The 13,433-nt window shown below is 37.1% G+C and overlaps 1 protein-coding gene across 1 annotated transcript in view; it reads left to right on the top strand.

Annotated features, from left to right (window-relative positions):
* Window positions 1–6,541, top strand: part of CCDC102B (coiled-coil domain containing 102B) — a 149,123-nt gene extending 142,582 nt beyond the window's left edge. Inside the window, exon 5 of the mRNA XM_020584402.2 lies at window positions 3,356–6,541. Within this exon, the coding sequence (XP_020439991.2) occupies window positions 3,356–3,445 (90 nt within the window). The 3' untranslated portion in view covers window positions 3,446–6,541. The remainder of the gene's footprint in view (window positions 1–3,355) is intronic.
* The last annotated feature ends 6,892 nt before the right edge of the window (window positions 6,542–13,433 follow it).

Genomic DNA, 13,433 nt, shown 5'->3' with positions numbered 1-13,433 from the left:
ACTAGATATTGGTGGACATATGGTATGCTGCCTTTTTATATGCCTGTGTCTTTCCATTATTTTGTTAGCTGAATTTGATAGCATTTTCTATTCATGTGCTGTAAGGAAAAGGGCTTTAAAATGTTTTGCTCATTTATCTAGAGTTTGAAACCCATGCATTTTATTTTGCTTATTCATTTATACCCCATTTTTAAAATTTTCTTCAAGAGCAGTTGCTTATTACTTTTATTTTTAATCTTTTCATAGTTTTTGTCCCTGTCTGGCAATAATTTGGAATACAGCTGAGTAGCCCTTCCACGTGCAGAGGGGTTTTGACTCGCTGTCAGCACTGGCCAAACAGATGGCTAAAGCAACAGCAACAGCTGCTCACCAGACTTTGCACAACCACAGTCATACAACCTTAGAATCATAGCATTAAGAGTCCTTTAGGTTGGAAAAGACCTTCAAGATCATTAAGTTCACCAGTTAACCCAGCACCACTAAACCACGTCCCTAAGCACTGTATCTACACATCTTTTGAATACCTCCAGGGGTGATGACTCAACTATTTCCCTGGGCAGATGGTTTCAGTGCTTGACAACCCTTTTAGTGAAGAATTTTTTCCTAATATCCCATCTAAACCTCCACTGGCACAACTTGAGGCCATTCTCTCTTGTCCTTTTTCTTGTTACTTGAGCACTCATGCAACTGTCTTATTCCCTGACTGCCCCAAGGAACCTCAACCAGCTCCAGTTGGCAGCAGACAAGTTTCCCATTTCACTTGGCTCCTAGTGCCCTTCGAGCTGAGGGACAAAACACAACAACTTCTTGTGACATTTCTTCCTGGATATCACATGTTTTCAAGGTTGGCTGATGCAGAATACCAAAGGGAAAGGTCTCCTTAATTTTTTTATGGCACAATCTTAATAAATGTTTGCATTTAAATAGGCTGTTCATTGCTTCCATCACATGGAATAAACACATTGAAGTCACAGACGTCCAGACCTAGTCAGAGGAAATATATCATATACCAGAGAAGAGCAACTGAGCCAAATCCTTTTGACATATATGTGACTTACTCGAGTTACACCCTGGCAAAAATTCCCTTCATTAAAGCAGTAATCTCAGGGATTCCTACTGGAGGTGTTTGAAGACTGTTTATATTGCAGAAATAAAAGGACATTGTTGTACATTAGCTTGTCAATAGGCACTCAAGTCTTACAAGTCATTACAGATCAGGACTAGTCTTTTAAGTAAGATTTAGTGATTTCTGGCAAGTGTGAGTACTTTTGTCTAAACATTCAAATCTTACCATTCTAATATTCATACAGCAGTTTTGGTAGCAGCTCATTACATGTGTAGCTGCATTAATTTAAAAATGAAATAGGAGGCATGATGAAAGTCTCCTAACTTTTTATAGATGTCAGATAGCCTTACATGACATCTAGAAATGCCGGACTATTTGTTTCTGAAATTTTTAAATAAGAAATATTTTAAAAACAAATAACTTGATCTGTCCTGAAAATTTACCATGTGTATTCCCAGGAAAGCAAGAAGTAATTTAAGTCCGTAGCCATCAATTACAGCTAACATTTTTTCATATATTTTAGTTTGCTTTTTTTAAATTTAATTTAAAACTTTTTCAGTTGCTAGTTTTAGGAATTCTAATTTTATTCTATTAATATATCTTCAATAAGCAAATGAATGGGAAAGGATTGAACTATGAGTGATTTTGCACAAGTATTTTAATAAGGAGCTGTTGATAGAACTTATCTAGAATTTTTTATAAGGCAAAGTCATTATTGGAAATCATTAAATTAAAGTAATTAAAAAGGAAACAGGCATCTCTTTCAAAAGGATTCCAGTAAAATTCAGTAAAAGCAACCAAGTTTCTGAACAGCCTAGTCTTGTGTATCCAGCAGGGTGAAGAACTTGCCAGCTTATTGCTTCTTACTGATGTAGGGCTTGGCAATCAGTCTGTATCTGGAATAATTAGTGGGGATGTTCATCAGTAGACAGGAGCATTATGAGGTTCCTGATGCTATAAACAATTACTCTACTATGCCAGCTCAAAGGCTTTTACACTTTGGCAGCTTAAATGCTTTTGACATGTGATGCTGTTTTTTCTAAGAACACTGTTGTTTTATAAATAGTAGGCAGATTAGATTAGGTGTATGTGCACAGTGGCATGACTGACCTGTCTGCAGTGCCAGGGAATGGATTACAACTACAAAGAAGTAACTGGGTACCATCAAAGTGGTAAAAAGTCTCCATATTTTGGTAAGAAGTCTCAGGTTCCTTGATGTGTTATTCAGACTTTGTTCACAGGACTTTAGGGGTGACAGAATCAAGATTAAACCAATGGGTTTGTGAATTCTCTTCTGAAAACCTGTTCAAGACACATAAAGAAGCACCACTGCGCCATGACTTTTGGTAGGATTTGAATGAAAGTGAAACGATGACATGGAAGGAATTGGAGATTTATGTCCCTAAGCTTAAAGCACAATAAATTAATCATGGATGAGATAAAAACTAGTAACATACAGAAATGGTTTAGATCTGACATGATTTTCTCACTCTTACATGCAGTCTCCTTGAGTCAGTTTGTAGTGTAGCTACTTTGGGCAGTATTTAAGATCCTAAATTTTGATAAATCTCTGTTATTCTATACAAGGCTACTGTCTATTCTCTGTGCTCTAAATTCCCCAAGAGTGTAATAGCCTGGTTTTGGTACCCAGTTTGAGTGGATGTTCTTGGTCTGCTGCACATTGTTATTAGGAATGTGATTTACCAACTCAAAAATTACAAAAACTAACATACTTTTAGCATTGTTATGTTTCAATGATAATCTTTACGGTGTTTATGTTTTTTGTAAATAGTCTCTCCTTATTGTTATAAATTTAATATGAAGACATGATGCTGAACTAGAGGCTAGAATTCTGTCAAATGAGGGATTTGAGATATCTTTGATCTTTTTCACTATTCCCCACTTTCCCTTCTTGCCATAAAGAGACTCATCAATTTCAAGTAAGTACTTTAAATGTATCTTGAATAACAGTAGGACTGAAGTTCAGAACTGCCAATCAATAAATAATGGCTCCTAGTCATCAAAAGTTGCTTGCTTCTCACTGTGAAAGACAATTCCAAGTAATTGCTCTGAAACCCTATACTTTTTCATTTTTTATTAAGGAATCCACTGAAAAAGTATTCAGTGTGTACTCTAAAGTTAACAATACAGAAAGATTTTCTCATCTAGATTCTACCATCTCCTACTGAAATATTTTTCTTAGAAGAAATTTGATCCGCAGTTGTTTCAATTTCACCTGACTTTTCTGTTTCATGTTGTGGTCACACCTTTTTTAAAATTTCATTTCAGAGTAAAGAGGTGGAAGAAAGTGAACACAGAATTTGGGACCAGACAAAGTTCCTTGTCTGCTGTTGGAGATTCTACCATGACAGTGAGTGAAGGTACAGGAGATCACCAAAAACCCCTGCAGCAACAAGGCCAACAGCAAAGAGGAGAGGCAAACACTGTTCATGAAGACGTACAAGAAAATTTCATCCAAGAAGTGCATGTCAGACGAGTGGGAATACTGTATGCATTGTTCCTATGTAATCCTGATTTTTTATAAGAGCCAAGGAAAATATGGTAGAGTCAGTGTGCACCTATTTAGAATTTATGTTGACCATTGTCATTCCTTTCCAGTTGTTCTAATTGTTCTCTTCTAAAGCAAAAGGTGGACTTTAATTAAATTTTCCCATATTTTACCTTCCTTTGGGAAAAAGCACTTTTGAATGTGCATGGCATATGAGAGAGGTCCACATTCTGTCCTGGGAAGACATTGAGCCTGAAAATGGAAGTCAATGGTTTGTTTCTTGCTTTGCTTGTGTGTTTTACTTTCATACAGCAGTGGGCAAATATATCTGTATCTCAGGACCCCCAGTTCTACCAGGGTGACTTGCGTATTGCATTTTTCTTTCATTAGAAAAAAGAAGAAGAAGAAAAAATATTTTATTTTGAATACCCAAATATTATCACATACACATTTAGACTAAAGAAATATCCTTTCTTTATGTGTTTCTTGTACTATATAGTAGAAATAATGCATATCAAATTTACCTTATTGTCTACATACCACATTTTTATTTAAATTTTACTTTATTAATTGTCCATGTAAAAAATTGTAAATATCACATAGGAAGCAAGATAAATATGTTAAGATAAACTGGAAAAGCAGATTTTGAGAATTTTAGAAAATTCACGATTTATAAAAACAACAGCAACTTTCAGCCATCAAGTCAGGTGCAAATTATAATTTTGTTTGCCATGTGCAATTGATATTGAGTATGTGCAGCTTCTATTGCACAAGGATTGCTGCAACTGCTCAGAAATATGTTATTTTCATTCTTTATATCCCTATAAACTGAAAACTTTAAAGAGGATTCTAGTTGTGTTTAAAGCTATGTCCTTTCTAAGAGGGAACTGTGAGATCTCTTGATTTCTTTTGTAACCTAGGACCATACAAAAATCAAAAAGTATTAAAGATTATTGATTACACAGGAATCACATTTTTCCCAGGAATTCTCTGAGCTGCAGATGGTAGGAAGCTGGGAACTAAATGTTCTTATGACCCTCTCTGAGCTTTAGGCTGCTGCTGGAGATGGGATGCTAGAGCAGAAGGATCTATGTTTTGACTACTTTTAAAAGTTCTTAACCCTCTTTCATGTTTATAATGCTGACCTAATCCTAACCATTAGTTCTCAGGACACACTAAGGGATATACAATGAGGGAATTTTGTCTTTGTTGCCAGTAGCTGATTCACAAGTTCATCAACAAGGTACAGAGATACTGCGAGACAATTTATTTTTAAATGGAGTTTAAACATGTAAAACTTACAAGAATTGACAATAAAATAAGATTTGTAATTCTTTTTTTCATAATTCAAACTTCCTCCCTTGTTAGCTTACTGGTTCAAGGTTTTATATTAGACAAAAGATCTCTGGTCTTGTTCCATGCATTGTGAAATGACACACTGACTTTCTCTAAAACTCCATCTGCTTTTCTTATGCCAGCATCTTCACGGCGCCACAGTCTGTGAAATGGCTGTATTGAAAATGTTGATGTGCATAGTAGGAATGGAAAGTGCATAATTATTGATTTTCAAATGCTGTAACAGCCAAATATACTTCTATGGTTACACTGAAGCACTTGAAAATATGGCAGTACCACATAACAGCTTACTGATAAAAGGTTGTATCATTTAGATAAGCTTTAGAGACAAGATCTTTTTTTTTCCCCTCTGACAAGCCATTAGAAATATATTTCTTTTAGCAATAAAGTATGGTTTCAGCATTGGCCAAAATATCAATAACTTCCAGAGTATCTTTTCAGCCCACAGTAAATAAAGTCAAATGATATTACAAATTACTAGGGAAATTGGGATTCCATCTTTCCTGTCTGTATTTCTAAATCTGTAGAAAAACAAATAACCTTTAATTGGTGCCGGGGAGCATTTCTGTGCTAACAGCTTGGTAGTGTAACATGGATATTGAGGGAAATCAAACCAGAAGCTAGTTTCTGCTGCTCTAACTCTGCCATAAAGCCTTTTGTATGTGTCCACTGCATTATACTACCCAGAAGGTGTGATACACCTGGCTGGCCTAAAAGTCATGGTGACAATAAAATACCATCACATGATGTTAGTTTTAAAATTTATATTCCAGAATGTCAATACAGTATCTTTTCTTTCTCATGAGGAAATTTTAGTTTTTTGTGGGGTAGTTAATATTCACATTTATCCCACACATGTCTTTGTAATCACTTATTGATCATATTTTACTTTCAGGCACCTTCTGAATAGCACTTCTTAAGTTTTCTTTCTTGCCTCTTATAGATCACACAAGATGCCTTATTTTTTCGTAATTTCTCCCTATTCCCTGAGATAGAGGAAACTCAGCTGCTTCCATTGTCTAAATAAAATATTTATTTCATCAACACATACACAGAGAACTTCAGAGGCCTCTGTGAGGCAGTAAACCCATAAATTAGTCACTTAAAAGTGAGTCAAGATAAGATGATGCATGATTGCCCTGTCTGCAGTTGAGAATGTTTGAAAATGCTAATTTATGACCTTTCCATAATAATACTAGAATGTTTCCAGGTCTTAAATATACATCTATGATATTTTCTATGTACCAGTGTTCCCATCCATTCCTCTTCACATTTTACATGTGGGAAATGAAGATTAACAGATCTGTGCAGGGATGATTTGCTCAAGGTCACCAAGCATAATTATGGGAAAGCCAAGAAAACTCTTAAACTTAAATCTGGTTGCGAACAATTGATCTGTTCTTCATCTCTTAAAATGAGTGGTGCCTAAAACAGTGGATTGCCACTAGAAAAACGTCACTAAATAGTCTTTCCTACTTTTCTTTTTAAGATAATAAATAGCATGAATCTTTTATGTGGATCAATTTTACAAACTGATTGTAAACACAGTGATAGAAAGACCTGCAAATAATTTTCACAGCTGGCAATTAAACCTTGTTTAATACTGTAAATGTGTGTATTATTTACTATTGTTATATGTGCAGAAAGATAGGAAAGAATGATTTATGTGGTCTTGTGGTCCCCTACTTGATATGGAAACAGTGGGTAACACTGTGTTTGGAATAAAATAGACTAGAACAGTTCAGCTGGAAGAGACCTACAATGACCATCCACTCCAGCTGCCTGACCACTTCAGAGCTGACCAAAAGTTAAAGCGTGTTGCTAAGGGTATTGTCTAAACGCCTCTAAAATACTGACAGTCGTGGAGCATTGACCATCTCTCTAGGGAGCCTGTTCCAGTGTGTGACCACACTGTCAGTAAAGAAATGCTTCCTAATGTCCACTCTAAACCTCCCTTGGCACAACTTTGAACCATTCCTATGCATCCTGTCATTGGACATTGGGGAGAAGAGTTCAGTACTTCCCTTTCCACTTGTCCTCCTCAGGAAGCTTTAGAGAACAATGAGGCTGCCCCTCAGCCTATTTTTCTCCAAACTAGACAACCCTAAAGTCCCTAGCTGCTCCTCTACGGACATTCCTTCCAGCCCTTTCACCTGCTTTGTTGTCCTTCTCTGGATTCATTCAAGGACCTTTATGACCTTCTTAAATTGTGGGGTGCAGAATTTCACAAAGTGCTCAAGGTGAGGCCACACCAGCACTGAGTAGAGAGGGACAATCACTTCTTTTGACGGGCTGATTACACTGTTTCTGGCATCTCAGGATGGGGTTTGCCTTCTGGGCTTCCAGGGCACTCTGCTGACTCACACTGAGCCTGCTGCAGATCAGCATCCCCAAGTTCCTTCCTGCAAGACTGCTCTCCAGCCATTCCCTCCCAATTTATTACTGTGCCCAATATTACTCCACCCTAGGAGCAGAATATGGCATTTGTTCTTGTTAAATTTCATCCTATTAATCATTACCTAATGCTCCAATCTCTCTAGATCCCTCTGAAAGGCATCCTATGCCTCAAGAGTCAACAGCAGCTCCCAGCTTGGTATCATTAGCAAATCTTCTAATGGTATATTCAGCTCCTTCATCCAGATGGTTAAAAAATATATTGCTATATTATTGATAAATATATTGATCAGAACTGGCCCTAAAATCGAGCCATGAGGAATACTACTGATGGTCCATTGCCAGACAGATGTAGCCTCATTCACTGCAACCCTTTGAGTTCTGCCCTTCAGCCACTTCTTCACCTGGCACACCCGAAACACACTCATCCCACAGTTGGACATGTCCAGAAGGATGCTGTGAGGAACAGTATCAACAGCCTTAGTAAAACCCAGAAAAACTACATCTACCACCTTCCCTTCACACAAAGGCCGATGACTTTATCATGGAAATATATCAAATTAGTTATATAGGACTTTTCCTCTGTGAACCCATGTGCCATGTTGATTTCCTCCTTCCAGAATAAAGGGCTGCTTTTCTGAGGGATGCCTCAATCTCCCTCTAGAGTACTTTGAAACACTTTTCAAGATACACACCAAAAAAATGTGCACTTATTCCACTGTTGACTTGATTAACAGTAGAGAATAACTATGAAGGGCCTATGACCAGTCCAGAACGCTGTCTCCAGTAGGGTGGGAGCTATCAGAGTTTCATTAAGAACTGGTCACTTTTCCTGCTGAAATCTCTACCCTTGTATTCCCCAATCCTCCTGTCTCCATGCCTTTCAAAATTAAAAGGTTTTCTCAGAATAACCTGAGCCTATTTTCCCCACTTTAAAGGGAAAGAAACCTTAAATGCTGCTTTTAAAATATGCTAGTAAGCAATTATTTCTCAGAAACCATGAAGATTCTTGGATACCTTTTACCATTACAGACCTTTTATCGTGTGACTTCAGGAAGAAGACAGGCAATTCTAGTCAATTGAAATCGAAAAAGTCTATTCATAATTTTGTACAGTCTAAATCAGAACTAAAATCCAACACTAATTTCAGAGGATATTCTAAATATATTCAACAAATATAACTATATAAGATTGCAAATGTGATTCAATTGCCTCCTTTGATCATGAATAGAATATTTTCCAGGCAGTGCCATTTCAGGAATCTATTGATCATAATTAGAAAAGGGCCATGAATGACTGCTTACGCTAAGATTGGATAAAATAATTCTTAAGGCTATTAGCATTTGAAAGGAAGAAAATGCAGATAAGAAAAGGACAAACAAAACCCTGTTATTTACCATTTAAGCCTTGGGGGTTATCTTTGTAAGAGAGTTTAAAGTGAAATTTTAGCATACCATCACACATCAGAAGATAAAAGTGGATTTTCTAATCATCTTAACAAAATGCTATGGTACACATACAATAGACTCTATTTCTGTTAACAAATTAATGCTTTTCTTCCAGTCAGATAATCAATAAAAATACAAATGGATTTAACAGCCAACATATTACCAAGCTTCTCATTACACATTGCATGACTTCATTGGAATCCACAAATAGAATTTAAGAAGCACAGTTTTGAGAGTTTTGAAATGGCAGCATATATCTGGAGACTCCTAGTTGTTTCTTAATGTCCTATGGGCATTGACAAGAGCTCAATGAAATCATGGATCTCTCTCTTAGAAAAAAAAGCAACAAAAAGACCCCGGTGTGGAGTAAGTAGTGACATGGTAATTTTCTAAGAAAACTATTCAGAATAAGGAAAAATACTAGGCTTTTAGGTGTTTGCACTTAAAAGTAAAAAGACACTATTTTTAATGTACTTTGCTGTATCTTAGACATGTATTTTGAAAAATCCCCCTTTATAAGCAACAAAGAAGTTAATCCAAAATTTTTTTACATGAGAATATAAACTTATATGATTAATCTCATATTTTCTTCTTTCCTTACTGTGTACTAATTCTGCACCATTACTCCTATTATATATTGTCAGGTGTCTTGTTAAAAATCACATTGAGGAATAGGAAGTTTAAATTCTTTTACGACATCTAATGGAAAAATAACTTGTTTTCCAACTTAAATACCCTATGAGAGCTTGCAGGTAATTACATGTAAATAATCATCGATCATATTCTCTTTTTGCAGTGTTTTGGGTTAGCCATGGCTGGCTGCCAGGTGCCCATTGAGATGCTCCTCCACAGGAGAGAGAGAGAAAGTAAGATTAAAGAATTTGAGAATCAAGCTAAGAACATGGTGTTTTCTTATCAGTTATTTTCATGGCGAAACAGATTTGATTTGGGGGAGTTCAGCTTATTGCTTATTAAAAACAGTGTAAGATAGTGAGAAATAAAAGACTAAACTAAAACCACTTTCCCCTTCCTCTCCTTCCCAGGCTAAGCTTCAGTGCTTCACCCCTGACTTCTGTACCTCTTTCCCTCAAGTGGCACAGGAAGATGGAGAATGGGATTCACATCAGCCCATAACAGCTCCTCCCTGCCACTCCTTCCTTCTCACACTGTTCCCCTGCTGCAACATCCAGTCCCTTGCTCAGGATACTATACTTCATAAACTGTTCCAATGAGGCTCCTTTCCATGGAGCATGGTCCTTCAGAAACAGACTATTCCAGCATGGATTCTGAGCTGCAGCTCATACCAGAAAATCTGCTCCTGAATGGTTTCTCCACATGCTGCACCTTCCTCCTGACATGTCGGAGCATGGGGTCGGTCCTCCACGGACTGCACACAGATCTCTGCTCCACCACAGAGCTCCGTGGGCTGCAGGAGGACAGCCTGCCTCACCACAGTCCTCTCCAGGGGGCTGCAGGGGAACTTCTGCTCTAGTGCCTGGACCACCTTCTCCCTTTCTTCTTCTGTGACATTGATGTCTCCAGAGCTGTTGGTTTCACTTTTTCTCATTCTTCTTTGTCACAGCTGCTGAGCAGCATTTTTATCTGTTCTTAAATATGATATCAGAGAGGAGCTAGCAGCTGGTGGGCACAACTTTGGCCAATGGCAGGCTCTCTTAGGAGCTGTCTGTAACTGGCTTTGTCTGATATGGGGTCAGATTCTGTTGTCTTCTCACGGAGGCCACCTCTATAGCCCCCTCCCTGTTACCAAACCTTGCCACAAAGCCCAAATATAAGGGTTTTTATTCTAATAGTAAAACATTTCCTTCTGGAGTAATTTGACAGTGCAAAGAGCATAACTTAGAGTCAATTTACCCTTTTGTCTTTTAAAAATAGATTTAATCTAGCATTATTCTGTTGTTGTGATCTCTTATAATCCAGTGTACCAGGGCTATGTGAATTATTCAATACAACCCTGGCTATGCAGCAGTATAGTGAACTGTTCCAAAGAGGTCTAAGTTGATATACTTCTCTAAGGTGATACGCTGTTTCCAATACTGTCATTCATTACACAAATTAGCAACAAAAAAGGAGTACAAGAATAATACAATTTCATTAATAACCATAGGAAATTTTACCTAGTTTACTGTTATTAAAGTAAAATTGTTTTCAAAAACCATCCCTTGCGTTTCTGTTATGTTAATAAAAATACAGCTACTTGTATGAGCGCATAGAATCATAGACCAGTTTGGGTTGGAAGGCACCTTAAAAATCATCTGGTTCCAACCCCCCTGACATTGCCAGCCGTGCCTTATGCTAGACCAGGGCCTTGAACACTTCCAAGGATGTGGCATCCAAAATTTCTCTGGTCAACCTGTTCCAGTGCCTTGCCAACCTCACAGCAAGGAATTTCTTTTTAATATCCAATCTAAACCTAATCTCTTTCAGTTTTAATCCAATTACACCTGTTCTATCACTACATGCAAAGGCAAACCATCCCTTTCTAGATTTCTTCTAGATTCCCCTCATGTCCTGAAAGGCCACAATAAGGTCACACCAGAGCCTCCTCTTTTCCAAGCTAAAGAATCCCAATTCTAGCCATCTTTGTGAGTCTCGAGTTCCCATGTATATGTTGATAGAAGGGTTACATCATAGAATCACAGAATCACAGAATATGTGCAAAGAAGCACCTGCTCATACTCATATCACTGGTCAAAGAAAGAACACCACAAGTTATTGGACAGATAGCATTTGTGACCACCAACGACCACTGAACACCCTGCAAATACTCCTCTGTGCATACCTGGAACATGGACTGTAGATAAGATAAAGGTGGTACTATTTTCCAGATGTTACCTCAGACCTAGGGGAAGGTTCACATAGCTGTATGTGAATTGTGGGAGAATGTATCACTGGAAATGAACACAAAGAATGTGGAATTTGTGGGCGACAAGGAAAACCAGCTCATCAACTGTGCTGAAGTCAGCTATGACTGGGAAAAATGTAATTCTGGCAGGGGGAGATTGCTACAACCATCTCCCAGCCCAATGACCCAAGAAACCACTGACTCAAAAGAACAGAAAGACTGAGCATGAGGCATAATTAGCATTAGAGAACAGTGTAAGCAATGAACATCTATTCCTTTGTTTGCTAAAATGTATAAAGAGTGAAAAGTTTTGAACAACTTTGGGACCCTCACCACCAAGCAGCCCAGGGTGAAGAAGGATCAACAGGATGTCACCAAATCCAGGGCTGCTGACTGTCTTCTGCTTGATCTCTCTCTCCCCTCTCTTTTCTATTTCTTTCTATCTCTCTACGTCACATTTACTGTTAAATAAAATCTATATTATTGACTTCAGCATATGGTCTCCTTTGCGCTTTAATTCAGGCAGAGGCATCTCAGTAGTTGGATCTCAACTGTGTTTTTAACAGACATGGGGGTTTTTTTGCATATTCTGCATATTGCATATTAAAAAAAATGTTCAAATGGATGAGAAAGTGAAGGAGTACTTTTGGAATATCATCAAGACTTTGATGAGAATGATGACTAGACATATAACTTGGCAGATTCAAGATAGCTTGGAGCTAAAAATCACCATGATCTTCAATGATAATGGAGTAAACATTCAATTTTTATTAATTCAACTAATTAAAATTCTCACAGTTTGCATCAATCTGCTTTCTAGCCTACATGAGAGGAAAAATAGAAAACATTATCTGTATGTTCAATAGAGTCTTTTAATGCATTCAGGGGAAGAGGGAAGCTTATAAGCTGGATGGCTATTGGAAGTCTAGCGTATTTAAAATTTAGTTTAAAATATCTTTAATTAAGAAATATAAACAGAAACTGTATATGTGACTGCTCTGTATTTATTTATTTATGAAAATACTGCTCATAGAACTGAAAATACATTCTTAAAGAGACTTCACTTTCATAGTCTTTTTTAATTGAAGATCACCCTAGACTTTTCAGGGAAAAAAATACAAAGATTCTCAGGTACAACACTGGCACAAAAGTAATAATAAAGATATATTTTATTTATGAATTTTCTTTACATTGTTTCATTTGTTCATTTTTTTTTGTATATATGGAAGCACAAACTTCATGTTTCAGTTCTGCCAACTCTCTCAGCAAGATGTAGTTTAATCCTTCAAAACTTAGCACTGCAGTTTGCCTTTGTGTCCACAGAGGGGATAGAAAAGTCAGATTCAGTTTTTCATGTATTTTTTTCTTAGGAGCTTGAAAATTTTATGTGTGCGTATTATATTACTAGGTATTTCTTTACAAACTGATCTGAGTCATGCAGAAACAACTTATTTTTTGTTTAAAGTCAGCAATTCAGGGTGGGAGAGAAAAAAATCAACTCCTGGCTAGGTCAGTTACATTTTCTTATATCTCTACAAGAAGTGGTTTCTAAACATGAGCATTGGGTAAGGGTCACATGAAAAGGGCTGACTAAAGGCTGCTATCACTACTTCGTGAAAAAAAGCTTTTACTGTTACTGATCTCCCCCTCTTGAAGCTGATCCTAAAGGGAAAAAAATTGCTTCATTTTGCTTTAGAACTAATGCCTAGTATAACTCAAAATCCTCCTTAATTGCCATTTCTTCAGGCTTGACTTCCCATAATAAAACATTTCACCCATAGGAAAAGATATATTTGG

This window comes from Corvus cornix, chromosome 2 (genome assembly GCF_000738735.6).
Source record: "Corvus cornix cornix isolate S_Up_H32 chromosome 2, ASM73873v5, whole genome shotgun sequence".
NCBI lineage: Eukaryota > Metazoa > Chordata > Aves > Passeriformes > Corvidae > Corvus > Corvus cornix.
The sequence above is the reverse complement of the archived record's forward strand: the minus strand, read 5'-3'. Positions and strand labels throughout refer to the sequence as shown.